The 14,208-nt window shown below is 32.5% G+C and overlaps 1 protein-coding gene across 1 annotated transcript in view; it reads right to left on the reverse strand.

The window, feature by feature from the left end:
* LOC148613488 (acetyl-CoA acetyltransferase, mitochondrial-like) overlaps nt 1-14,150 on the reverse strand; it is a 30,548-nt gene extending 16,398 nt beyond the window's left edge. Inside the window, exons 1-6 of the mRNA XM_088586793.1 lie at nt 14,007-14,150; nt 10,357-10,404; nt 9,625-9,742; nt 8,143-8,238; nt 3,174-3,274; nt 1,809-1,901 (exon numbers count right to left, since the gene is read on the reverse strand). Coding sequence (XP_088442919.1) covers nt 1,809-1,901; nt 3,174-3,274; nt 8,143-8,238; nt 9,625-9,742; nt 10,357-10,404; nt 14,007-14,141 — 591 coding nt within the window. The 5' untranslated portion in view covers nt 14,142-14,150. The remainder of the gene's footprint in view (nt 1-1,808; nt 1,902-3,173; nt 3,275-8,142; nt 8,239-9,624; nt 9,743-10,356; nt 10,405-14,006) is intronic.
* Between the last annotated feature and the right edge of the window lie 58 nt (nt 14,151-14,208).

A 14,208-nucleotide genomic window follows, 5' to 3' on the forward strand; every position in this document is an offset into this window, starting at 1 on the left:
TCAAGTAAAATGCAGTTAAAAATTGTACCCACATTTAAGAAACAAACTTTAATTGTTAATACAACAAAATCCCCTTGGTTTATTTTAACCTTCGATTAAAAGTTGGCAAACCAGGATGACACCATCTGGGTGGCATTACATCTGTGCACATTCCAGACAGGAGATTTAACAAATGTGCACAACTCACCTGTATTTTGGTGTTATAATTGCGCACACCACCTGTTGGAATAAAGAATTATGATTGTGCACAGTATATAGACAACGAACATCATTTAATAAATTAATGTATACAATGAATGACTACTACTTGTATGACTTCAGTGAATTTTTGTGAGCATTACTTATATACTTAGAAAATTAAAAAGCAAAAAAATATCATTCAAAATCTATCTTTTGCAACATTAAGATGGAAAAATTTCAGACAGATCATGGCAAACTGGGTATAATTTATCAAGGCTACAAATACAGACTGCATAGAGAGTCCAAAACATCAAAGACATGGCAATGCACAAAAAATCTTTCTGATTTGATGGTGTTCGATGGGCGATGTGAACATAGCCATACAGGTATCTGCCTATTTGAAAAAGTTATTATTTGCTCAGTTTTAATAAACAACCCTGTTGTGCCCCCTATATGACAAAAAACACATTAAATTGACTGATATTTTTTACAAGAATTTCGTAATATGTACCAGTTGTTCTTTGAATAAAATGAATGTCTTTGAAATTTGAAAAAAATGATATTTTATGTTAGTAAATTATGTTTTTTCCTCATATCTTCCTAGCCATGTGCTGTAGAACCACAAGGATGTGCGCAATTGAGACACTAGTATTTCTCAGGTAGTGTATGCTTTTGTCATACCAAATTGGGCACAAACCCCATATTGGGCGGTTTTTGATTTCAAAATTTTGCACAAACATGTTTCCCCCACCACCTGATATTATGCCCTTATGGACATTTACATACAAAAGGTAAAAACCATAAAACATTCCACTTGACTGGCTTCTACCATCATTGAAAGGGTGACAATAAACACATTATAAACAAAGGATTAAAACTAATTCCTAATTAGATAAACAACTCTAAATTATAAAACTATCTTTCTTAGGACAATGAGAACTTTAATGACTGACGGTGCATTACTAGGGCAAAAAAAAAAGATAGATACCCATTGTGGGGATTTGATGAAACAGCAGAATGACAAAAAGTTCAAAATAACATAACAAAAGGATTTTTTTAAATTGAACTTAAACAAGTATTTTTTACATCTGTACAGTTCTAAAAAAGAATGAACACGTTATCATCTGAAAACTACAAGGAGAGGTGGGAAAGACAAATTTAAAAGGGGGAATTCCATGGCTAAAAAATTTACAGAGACCATCACATAATGCCTTTGTAATAGGAAAATTAAATTGAGTTTTAACAATTGTAATTATGATCGATTTAACAAACATTTTATTTCATTGGTCTTAAAAGTATTATTTTCACATTGCATGATGTTTTCTTTAAAAATAAATACCATTTGTATAAAAATTACTGGATGCCAATACTACATTTAACTTGTCAGTATGCATCATAAAATTTCATAGACACATATGAGATTTTTCCTCATTGTAATCAGAATGTAATCAGAAAGTAAACAGGATGACAGGGTATTTTGAAAGTAATTTGATTAAATCAAATTACTTGTAATCAGATTTTTGGTTGATTAATTATTACCCTGATTACTTGGGAAAATGTAATCAATTACACCTGATTAATGATTACAATTACAAAATCTCTGGGTAACTTGAAGAAGAAACTTGTACCTTTAATTCTACTTTGCCATAAGGTGTCTGTCCTCTGGTCATGTAGTAGGGAACGTTTGACATACTTTCCATACCACCAGCTACCATCACTTCCTATAGAAAAAACCAAAGAAAATACTATCTTGTACACATAAGATGGAGTGGATTTTTTAATTGTCACATTTCATGCTCCCACTCCCAGTTTTTAGTGGAGTCCGAGTTGATCATTTGCTTTTGTTACTTTGTATGTATAATTTCAGTTACTTCATGTTCTCTGTTGTGTATGTCTGTTTTCCATGTCTGGTCTTTGTCCCTGGATTACATTCTTTTGATTACTGCTATAACCTTGGTTCCCTTGATTCTTCTTTCAATAATGGACATATTTACAGTACAAGTGTTAAAGAAACTTTTCACAACAAGCTACTCATGGCCATATATTCCCCACCCCAAAAAAATGAAGTTCAGAAGTCCCCATAACTCCTGTAAAATTTGTCGATTCATAATGGCAGCACAATATGATCTAATCAACTACAAATGGTGACTAACAATCCTATATAATTTGAACAAAATATATCAAGCAGATTCCAAGAAGTTGTGTCAACAAGTGAGACTGGACAGAAGCATGGACGGAGCACAGACACACGGAGGCAGGGATAGACACATGAACACCATTATTTCTATGTCCCCTTCCATGTAGCAGCAAGGGACAAAAAGCTAAAACACTGCCAATGCTAGATACGATGTACACTGGGAAAATAAGAAATAAGACTATATTTCCATATATACAAAATTACTTCCAATCAATTAAAAAATAGATAAAATCAGGGGAGGATTTTTCAATTGTCAGAAGTCAGTAGTGGACATTAATACAATAAAGATACTGAGGTAACTTTTTAAAAAAATCATCTAAGGTATTACATTATATTTTCAATTTTATGTTTCGCAAAAATTAGTTATAGTCTGTAGCATTTCTAGACATCTTGAAAAATGCTTCATAAAGATGAGCCTGGGACATTTACAGTGTAAATAACTAGAAAAATTCAGAGCAATGCTCACTAACTTGATACCCTCCATTCCTAATCTGTCACCATGCACCTCATTTTCGAGCAAAATCTAAAAAAGGAGGTGCATAGTGAGAATGAGTATTAATGATTCTCTGAAAGTGTCATTAAATTATATTCAATAGTGTAAAAGGAGTACGGAATAAGAGATGATACCCCACTGTGATAAAGAAGGGAGAAAGGAAGTACAGACGGAATGAAAGACGAACATTCCTATCACTTTATACCCCCCCACTTTTGAGTAGTGGGTATAAAAATATCTTTCAGTGAATTTCTTTTTACCACACAACTTTTAATACAAGAGACAGAAATCTGTGTAAAGTACCTGATTTCCACACATTAAAGACTGTGATGCCATCATGATTGATTTCATCCCTGAAGCACATACTTTATTGACAGAGGTTGTTGGAGTTGATAGAGGGAGACCTGGATAAAAATAAATGTCAACTTTGATGCAGGTACACATGTTCACATGAAATAAAATGTAGAGATTACACCAGAACTGCATGTAGTCTTTTCTACAATACAAAAAAATACAGCAAAACTAGACCTCTTTACGACCTAAAGATTTGCATGTCTCAGTCAGGTTTTAAAACCATTAGCCACATGACCCCTTTTGCACACAAATATTCAACCCATAAATAATAGAACTGCTCAAGATGAGAAAGAAACTTAAACATTTTGACCTACTGTGTATGATTTAAAGGTCCTACTTACTTTCGCAGAAGAATTTTATTTTGATATAAATGTATAAATTTTCAATATTAATTTTAAATCTATATTCTCTTCATTCAAGGGATTAAAAGCCAAATTTAATTTCTGACAAATTACATGAACCATATAGCATTTTATCCAATATTTATTATTTTCATGTAATTCATAAAATTACAATAACTGTTGAAAACTGCAACCTGTGAGGGTCCTTGACTGGAAAATAAAAATATTTACTGTTTCTGTTCATATTTCATTCTATATTACTAACTAGGATATAAGGACTCATGGTATTGAGCAAGTCTATTTAGTCTTACTCTTATACAATGTTTCTCCATCACATCTATTTCATTACGATGTGTGCTATTTTTAGACAAGGGGAAATTTCCTTACTATTTATTTACCGATTTTCGTCGCCAAAAAAGTTACATGGCAGTTAGATAAGTATAAACAGGAAACAACCATTTTCTTTTGTCAATTATAGCACCTAAGTGTTTAAGACACTACCTGATGGAAATAAACATTGTATTGTGATTAGGAAACATTCTTTTATCAGCTAAACAAGTTTCTGAAATTAGAATACGATTTAAGCAGACTGTCAAGCCTTCAACTTTGCATTTTAGCCACATGCACATGACAGGGTAGAGTTACTGAAGACCATTGTCAATTCTGATTCACTCAATAGATATTTAGTTTCATATTTTTAATATCACATGTCATATGCCAGAGCTTGCCTTAACTAGGTAGACTTTTTGTACCAGGCAAGACTTCTAACAATTAGGCTTCTGGAATGGGGTTATGTTGCTTCAAGACTGAAGCAATCAGAAGTTTTATGGTGTTCATTATGAACTCATGGATCACTTTGTTGTATCCATCTGTACCACGAGAATCGATTTGTTCAATGTGTCATAGTCTTCCTTTCCTCTTTCATCTACCCCACTTGAAAATGTCAAAAGCCTAATTTTTGACATGAGCATAAAACCAACATTGACTGATATTTACCTGTGTACACTCATACAGCCAAAAACCCAATGGTGTAATAGACCCAATAACAGCTCATAACTTGTGACAAAAGTAATCAATATTTTTTGGTTTAATATGACAATTCCTTTTATGAATATCTTTTCCTTAAGATGAAACCTCTTAACTTATTGAAATATCATCAAAAAGGAGTTGTTAAAGTATCATAAGCTTTCGTTTATTCTTTGTTGTACACTATATTTATGATTTTTATTCACGTTATTGGTTGTACCAAATTTAAAATGAATAAAAAATGGTAATTGGTTGTACAAAATTAGAATGAATGCAAAAATGACCATATTAAAACAATCCACATGGCTTGTCAAGAATTTAATTACTTACTACTATAAAATCAACTCTGGCTTGTAATTATTTATTTCAACATTTATTGAAGTTATTAAAACAAACATATATACTCATTGTAATTAAGGAATGTTACTGTTAGCGACGCAACTGTCAGTAAGAGTAATCGAGGGAACCAAGGTTATAGTGGTAATCAAAAGAATGTAATCCAGAGACAAAGACCAGACATGGAAAACAGACATACACAACAAAGAACATAGAAAAACTAAAATCATACATACAAAGTAACAAAAGCAAATGAACAATTCGGACTCCACTAAAAACTGGGAGCATAGACCAGGTGCACTGGTAGGGTAAACATCCTCTGCATTTCTAGAAACAACCGCCAAGTTGCTCATAAAAAGTCAAGTCCAGGGTAGACAAACGAGGAAAGGAAAACTATCACCCGTTGAATACATCAGTTTTCATGGTGTAGATGGATACACCATAATCATCCACGAGTTCATGATGATGACCATAAAACTTCTGCAGTGACTTCAATCTTGTAACAACATAACCCTGTTCCAGAAGACTATTTGTTAGAGTTCTAGCGCGATACAAAAAGTCTGTGTAGTTTCGGCAAGCTCTGGCATAACGTAAGAGTTGTGATATGAACACTCCATACACAGGTGCTGAAGGGATGTTGCCACAGATGAAAGGAAAGTTGACAATTTTGAATGAAAAGTCATCACGTTTGTCATAAAGTTTATTTAATAGTTTTCCTTTACCATCGATTTCTAAGTGTAGGTCAAGATATGAGGCTGACTTCAAAGTGTCTGTAGTATCCTTTATCTAAAGTTCTTTGGCGTAGATGCAATGTATCAAATCCTCGAAATTAGGATTGTTTAAAGATAATAAATCTGTATATCGGAAACTGGGATCACGGATCTAGCCAAACAATATTCTTTCTTTCAGATCAGATCAGATATAAAGTCAGCCTTATAAGAGTGAAGGAATAGGTCAGCAAGTAAAGCAGCACAATTTGTTCCCAATGGAATGCTGACCGTTTGTTGAAAAACACGTACACAACACTGGACAAATATGTTGTCAATTAAAAATTCCAACTTTTGTAAACATCTTCCTCTGTATATTTGGAAGATGATTTGGAATTAGTTCTTACAAAGTATAAGGAATCTGCCCAACTTATAAGCAGATCAAGGCTAGGATCTAGAAAATTAGGACTGAAAAGGAGGTTCCTACTTATACGTGGATCAACTTATTCTCCAATATATATGGTAATTGTATATCCCTTTGGCTTCAGTCTTAAATTTATGAGGCTTACATTACCTGCCCCTTATTCGACACCATGAAAATATGAAGTAGCGAATTTGGTTGAAAAAATATTTGTAAAAATGAAGAGCCCTATCTAAATCTCTGGGTTTATTAGGCAAATAAATGTATTAGATTAACACAAGTTCCAAGATATATTGATACTAACATGAAAATATATCAGAAAAAGTTAAGTCATAAAAGCATACTAGTTTATAAAAGATTCCTACACATTCCACTTCATTGCTATTTGTGACAGATGTATTTAACTCATCTGGAGCTAGTTATATATTTTGACTGTAATATGATTTAATTAAGAGGCTGTCCGTGTAAACATCAGGCAAATCCTATGATATGAGAGGCACCACATAATTTTGTTTCCCACTAATTCATTATTTCAATGTGATGTTTGTATCATGCGAAAGGTTTCTATGTATGTCAAAGATTTTTTTAAATCAACAATGGATGGCTTAGATAGTAATTTTTAAGTTTCCTAACAAAGCAACCTTTCTCAATGAATTTCAATGCTTTCTATGTAATTTATTTCTCTTAAATCATTGCAGTTAATCACAAACCAACATTCAACTTTGAGAAAGGATGAATCTGAAATATGAAATTAATGAAATCTTTTTGAAAAAGAATTGTCATGTGCCAATCATTGACTGTTTATTTTTTTCTATGGACGTCTGCTTTAAACCTTTACCCTAATAAGTCTGAAAAATATGTTTGACTTAATAATACTGTAAATTCAGAAATTTTTGCTAGGTTTTTATTATTGCAAAAAATGCAACTGGTTGACAATCGCAATAATTAAACCTCACATTCCTTCATAACTTTGAATTACCAGACAATATGTTTTGATTATCTCCCTTGGCCTACAGGTAAAATCAACCGAGGCTCATTACAGGTAATGTTTATGTAACAATTTCCATTCGAGGTGATGAAGCCATGTGACATTAATAACACTCTCTATTGTTGATAAGTAAGAAATTAAAGGTGGATAATAAAATTAAATGATTTTATTTTGTGTATCCTAAAACTTGGACAGCTGATGACACTTCGATTATGTTGAATGTCAGCTTAAACTGGAATATGTTTAACAACAGATACGAAGTTTCTCGTCACTTTTTTCTTGATGATTTCGGCATTGGCAGCTTTCATCTTATCAGCAGCACCTTTGCTTGTAGCATTTTCTGGATTCGGCAACCTCAAGACGAGGTCGTCTGGACTACATTTTTTGGTTACAAACTTCCACATTGACATCTTCAGTTCAAACTGATTACGAAGAAAGAAACTCCCCTATTTAAATGAAAACAAGTGCTTGCTAATTAAAATTAATTTTACTTTTTGTTTTATTTGATCTTTTTGTAATAACAATTTACAAGCCTACATTTCTATTCAAGGAATTCTATAAATAGATTCCAGCTTGTGCACATGACAGAAAGAGAGAAGCCAATTTAAATCTAATAACTAATTACAATTGTTAATATTTTAATTAATCTGGACTATATTTTGTTTTGACTGAAGCGGTTATTCTTTATCACCTAAGCCAGACCCCAAATTCATTTCCGACCTTGTGAATCAAATAACATGTGATGATTATTCAGTTTCTAAATCTCCCAAGTCGACATGAAATCAAAGGATGCTTAAAGAGTGAACAACGTTTCTAGATTTCAGGTAATGTTTTGTCAACATGATGTGTATTTCAATCGTCAAAGACAATGCTAACGAATTGATGAAAACCAAACAGGAAAATAGTAATTTTTATAGAAATGCACGCATTTAAAATTCGCATTTATATTTACGGGTGTTGCAAAAATTAACCTTGCAATTATGTCAGGGTTCCTGAAATCCCAAAAATAAATGCACGCAAAAATATCTGAATTTACAGTACTTGTAGATTAAGCAAGCTTTTTTTCCACAGACTGCAAGTGGTACTTTCTTAGAGTTACCTGCCCCTAGTGCAGCCTGTCGACATGGTGCCTGACCCTCTGCAGCTGTACATACATTTCCCATGTAAACTTCCCCAACATCTTCTGGTTTTATACCTAAATGAAAGAAATACAAAGTATAAACAGCACTATTTTGCATCTAACATACATGAAAAGGAAAAAATGTCAAGCATCAATATGTCTAAGAGCTTTGTGTGATTGCCTACAAGTAATACCACTGCATCCAAAAATAACACATGCTATATGTCAATACTCAGACAGGAACTTGTTGACACAAGGCTCAAACCAAATTAAACAATATGACAAACCTTTAGGGTGCACTATACAGTTACATTAAGGCGCTCCGTTTCGCACACCAAGTTAACCCAGTCAAATTTTGTAAAACTTAAAATTAAAAGTCGAAATTTGGTGGATATATTGTTTAAATGTAGATAAGCATTTATACATAGACAGATGTAATATATGTTGTGGTAAACAGGTGTAAATTAAATGAAAAATGGTATCCAGAATGTTTCAGTCTTATTATTTTTACCTTTTTTCCACCTACTCCATGCATGCTTTCATCCTGTGGTAGTGTCTAAGTGCCTGATATTTTATAAAACATAGTATTTGGCTGTTAGTTTTGGAAAGGCACCCCTGATTTGTATTAAAACTCAGTAATATTTTTTCCAGTATGTTACCATGGCTACTGCATTTTATAAGAATAATCACTACATTACCTATAAATGACTTGAACCTCCACACACCAAGGATTTAAAAAATGTGCACTTTTTTATGACAAAACACTAGAAATTTCTGTGTGGACTGCCTCAAAACAGCTTTATTTCAACAAAATGAAACCAAATTTTCAGAAATGACCTAACTGTATTGTACTACCTTAAGAAGCTTTGTGTCCAAACATAAAGTGAAAATGACAATCAGTTACAGGGAAAACTATTACACACTGCGAGCAAGTCCACAAAGATAATTCCTCCACTTTAAATGAAGTTATAAATGTTAAATGAATGTTAAAACCCATAAGTTGGATTATTTCCCTTTGAAGTCCAACAACAATAAATTACTTCATGCACATATGAAGCCCAGCCTTCCTGCAAAATTTCATAAGAATTCCTTGAGTGGTTTAGCAGTAGTTGGACTTCAAGGTTTTCACATTTAAAACCATTAGGGTTTGTTTATTTTCTTTGGTGTCCAACCTTTTTCATGTTTCTACATAATTTCATCCAATTTACTTGAGTGGTTTATGAGGAGTTCTGCTGAAAAGAAATGTGGACAAACAAACTAACAGAAAGACAAGGTATAATAATATACCCCTTCCAGAGCAAGGATATATGACAGGGCTCAGCTGTAACTGAGAATAAGTGAATTAGATTTAATTTTATAATTCTGCATCATCCAATAACTTTTTCACTATTTTTATCCTGCTTTGGTCTCAATCTCCATGAACATATCTTAACACATAGTTTATACCCAAACCCAACAAACCTGCCCTATTGATGGCCTCCTTAATGGCAACTGCTCCTAGTCTAGGGGCAGGTATTTCAGCGAGAGAGCTAAGAAATGAACCTATGGGTGTCCGCACTGCACTCACAATCACTACTTCCTGAAATAAACAGATAAGTATTAAAATCCAAATGTGAAAGGAAATGATAAAAATTAATTGTATAAACTACATGTGTGTATTAATCTTAATTTTCAGGAGCAGATGGCCAGAGTGTGACAGCTGCATGAAAATAACAAAAAAATAACAGAATTCTGTGATAAGTCAAACAACATTTTTAAATATTATCTTAATTGGCATTCTAGTGCTGTACTTCACAGTGCTTGTATTGTCTTAATTAGCATTCTAGGGCTGTACTTCACAGTGCTTGTATTGTCTTAATTAGCATTCTAGGGCTGTACTTCACAGTGCTTGTATTGTCTTAGTTGGAATTATAGTGCTGTGCTTCACAAGCTTGTACTGTCTTAGTAAGCATTCTAGTGCTGTACTTCACAGCGCTTGTTTAATTTTTAACTCTTTACTGGCACATAAGAAGGTGTAAGAATGTTTGCTGTCCTCATGCTAAATGGCCTTGAACTTTTAAAGAATCTAATAAAACAAACATCCCTCAATAACACTATCAGGAAGGGTCAATATTACTATCAGGTCAATAACACTATCAGGAAGGGTCAATAACACTATCAGGAAGGGTCTTGTATTTTTTATTGCATACTTACATTAAGCTGTGGTTTAGAGCTGTATTTCCTGACATGTGACACAAACCTCTACAACAAAGAAAATGCAAGTATTCAAGTACCATTCCTTCTAATAATCAAGTATTAAACAGGACTGTAAATGGTTATCATAGCTGTACAGGTATTTTTAGCATGATTTCTAAGAAGACTGGTTCTTCTTAGTCACCATAAAAACATTAAAACTTTAACTTTGGAATTTACGTTTGAAGAAAAAACATTGACAGGCACATAAGGTAAGGTACCTTTTTGTACATTAAGGCAATACAAGGTTAATAGTTTGGTTCTCATGTCAATTTTCATGGAAAACAATGAGGGAAAAAAAGGTTGTATTGCCCCATGCACAAAACCGTGCTTCTTTAAATTGTCTGCAGTCAGAAAAAAATGATGAGGCAGGTATTGTTTGTTTTTGTTATATTGATGTGGCAATAAGTACAAACCCTTGATAAAGGCAAGGTAGGGACTGAAAACTCGAAGTCATTTTAGTTTGCCTTTTCTGTAGCATATATTTGGAATAGAGAAAAACCTAAAATCACACTTAAATGAAAAATTCCCTCTTGTCCCAATGAAACAACATGACATGCAAATCTTCTGTTTATGTTACCCTTACTAGTAATAAAAAAATTTAAGTAAACATAAATTAGCTGGCTTGATTTCATGAGTAGTTTCAAACACTAAAGGACGTGTTCACTTATGAGCTTAATATGTTGTATACTTTGTACCACTTTTTAAAATAATCTCCACTTGCAATCATCTGAGAATAATTTAACTTCTGTATGCACACTTTTTTCATTCATATATAAATACATATATTCATAATTGTATTTATTTCTGAATGTACATTTAGTGCTTAAGTCCTTGAACACTAAAACTCAGTAGAAAGCACTTCTTCTGACCAGGCTTTATATAAAATTTTTTATAAAGGGTATTCTTGTATTTCTTTAAAAAAATATGGATGGACACAGAGATTTTGATGTTGCGAACAATAGGCAACAGAAAAAAAAATAAACACTGATGTCATTGTAAGCATACTTGTATACTATGGACTACTTTCACTACTTACTTCTGTTCTGGAAGAAGTCTTAATTCATATCAAGGTCAACTGGAACAGACACTCCAATCGCTACATTGCGCAAAGAATTTTTAAATGATACATATATCATAACATAATGTCAGATATTTTCATTTTCAGAGATGTATTTCCACATAGCTACCAGTATTTTACTGTTAAATCCAATATCCTTTTTTTTGCCTAGTATGAAACAGTAAAATTTCCAACAGATTCGATGCAAATGGCAAATGTGAAAGTTGACTATACATCAATCCAATTTATTCAGGGTTTTTTAAAAAATTTTTTAATAAATGGTGTTTTATGAATATTCAGATGTTGACACACACATACAGAAAAATAGTTTGTTTTAGTGTATAATATTCTCTCGAACAAAAACAAAAACAATGCATGTCTACCAGACAATAAAATGTTTAATTGGACACAACTTTATACTACCTCAGAGGTCGAACCCTGAATAGTTGGATTTGTTTTCTTTTGATCACCAATGGTAGGGATAAATGGAGTGACCATTTGACCACTACAACAAGCAAGAAAAATATCTCCAGCACTGATTTCCAAAAACAGAGTAAAGAGCCACAAAACTATAATGTTGCCAATGAGGACTGAACCCTAGACTGATTGATGAAATGCCAGCGACAATCCGATTCAGCTAAAGAATTCATCCTTCAAGTACAATGTACATGTAACTGGCTTTTCAGTTCCAAATACCATCCTATTACATAGGTAGACCATCCTACCACAGACCATAGACAATCTTACATTTCAGGAAAAAGTCATTTAGACCCTTCTCTATTCTCATTTTCTGTGTGACATCACATTTTAATTTGATTGGATAATGAAGGAATTTAAATTGTTCGGAAGCCATTCGGATCTACAATACCCATCTGCCCAGATGGAAAAACCCCTATTTTTCACATTTATATTTTCAAATATTGAAATTAATATTTAAAATGCTCTTGATTATCTGTTCAAAAGAAACATGTATAAAGCCAGATTTCTATGGGAGTTTCTGAAAAATTCACCATCATTTTTTAATTTTGAGCACCTATGCTTTGACACCCCGCAGACATGAAAAGTGACCACTGCCAACTGTCCCAAATTTTTAACTTCTTCCACAGGACCAAATCACAACTGCCATATAAAATTACAGAATGAAAAAAAATCCCTTGTAACTTTGATCCTTGCCCTACATTTCTGCAGCAAATACTAAGCAATAAAGTTTAAGACAGCAAAGAAAAAAATCAGAAAGAAACACACTAACAAAAGGAACTATATTCCTATACAACGAAAAATTAAAGTTAATTGTGATCTCATACCTTCTAAATTCGATAAGTGGATTAAAAAGTGAAAAAGCTAAAATTGAAACTGGCTATGCCTGTATGAAGTAGCGATTTTTCAAGTAAGGAGTTTTGGCAGTTTAATGGCGTGACGTAAAAAATAGAGAAATTTTGCAGAAAATTTGACATTTTTTAACCTGATTTCATTAATTTTTTAGATATTTTTGCAGGACTTCTACAGTAATCATATTTGTTGAGGGAATATTTTTTCCAGAAAATTATTACTGCATTTACTGAAGGCCTAGGCCTGAACTATTTCTAGATATAGATATTTATTGTTGTTTGACAATTTTTTTAAGTAATAAATGCATCAGATTATAAGACCAAAATTAGGCAGTTCTACAATACTGTGGTGTGCTGGTGCACAATAAATCACATTGGCAAAATTATAAAAAGAATTATGTACATGTACCACATATGGAATGTTGAGCTAATCTGAATACTGTATGCCAGTAAACACCTTTTGTCCTGACCTTGATGAAGAATGACCCACACGCACATGCCCCTGTCCTTCGTTACAAGAAAAAATCAAAATTTGTGATTGCACCAATTTCTGGTTAAACCACTATAGGAGAGTAGGATCAATAGTGATGTCATATTAACTAATATGCATATCATTAAGTGTAAAAATTGGTTGGCGAATAAACAACTAAATAAACAATTGACAATTTCATGATTAGAATCCCAATTTTCAAAACTTTATAATTTTGTTATTTTATATCCAATTTTGGTTCCGTAAAATGTTTCATTTAGATAAAATAATTCATATTATGTAAGTGAATATATAACTGTTTTACTTGAAAAAATAAATTTGTAGTAATATCTATATGTAAACATCTATTTTTGTATAAAATCATAATTAAAATCTTATGTACATACAGTCTAATTATTGAATATTTATTTACAAAATTCCATGGATAAAAACTAAAAGAATTTTATTTGCATTGTTTTTAAAAATGAAAAAGTTATGATGATTTAAAGTTGATACCCTATGGTACGCAATGGATTTTTTACCAACTAAAACCAAATCACAGGTAAGTGATGACAATTCAGACTTCAGTCAATTGACATCATGAAGAACTCTCCTATATATATACATGTACTTTATATGAACTCGGTCTGCAGTTAGTTGATGAAGAAAGTCATGCAATTGACCTGTTTTTTTTTCTTGTATAAAGAGTGGAAATATTTCAAATACAATAGACCCATATATAACTTATCCTTACAAAAGCTGCGCGGTGAAACAGTGTTGAGGTCATTTTTCTTCTTAAAATTCCAACACCGGAAAGTAATGCACAGTTATTCCCCTTGATTTTCGCGCATTTTTTAATTGACATTACTATCGCTTCTTCCAGGGTCATCCATAAAATGGGTTCCTGTCCTTTGTTCTTTTAGTGTTTAATTTATATGTTTTCAAATGTTTTATTC

Source organism: Perna viridis, chromosome 6, assembly GCF_037379345.1.
Source record: "Perna viridis isolate PV_CMFRI_1.1 ecotype Kerala chromosome 6, ASM3737934v1, whole genome shotgun sequence".
Lineage (NCBI taxonomy): Eukaryota > Metazoa > Mollusca > Bivalvia > Mytilida > Mytilidae > Perna > Perna viridis.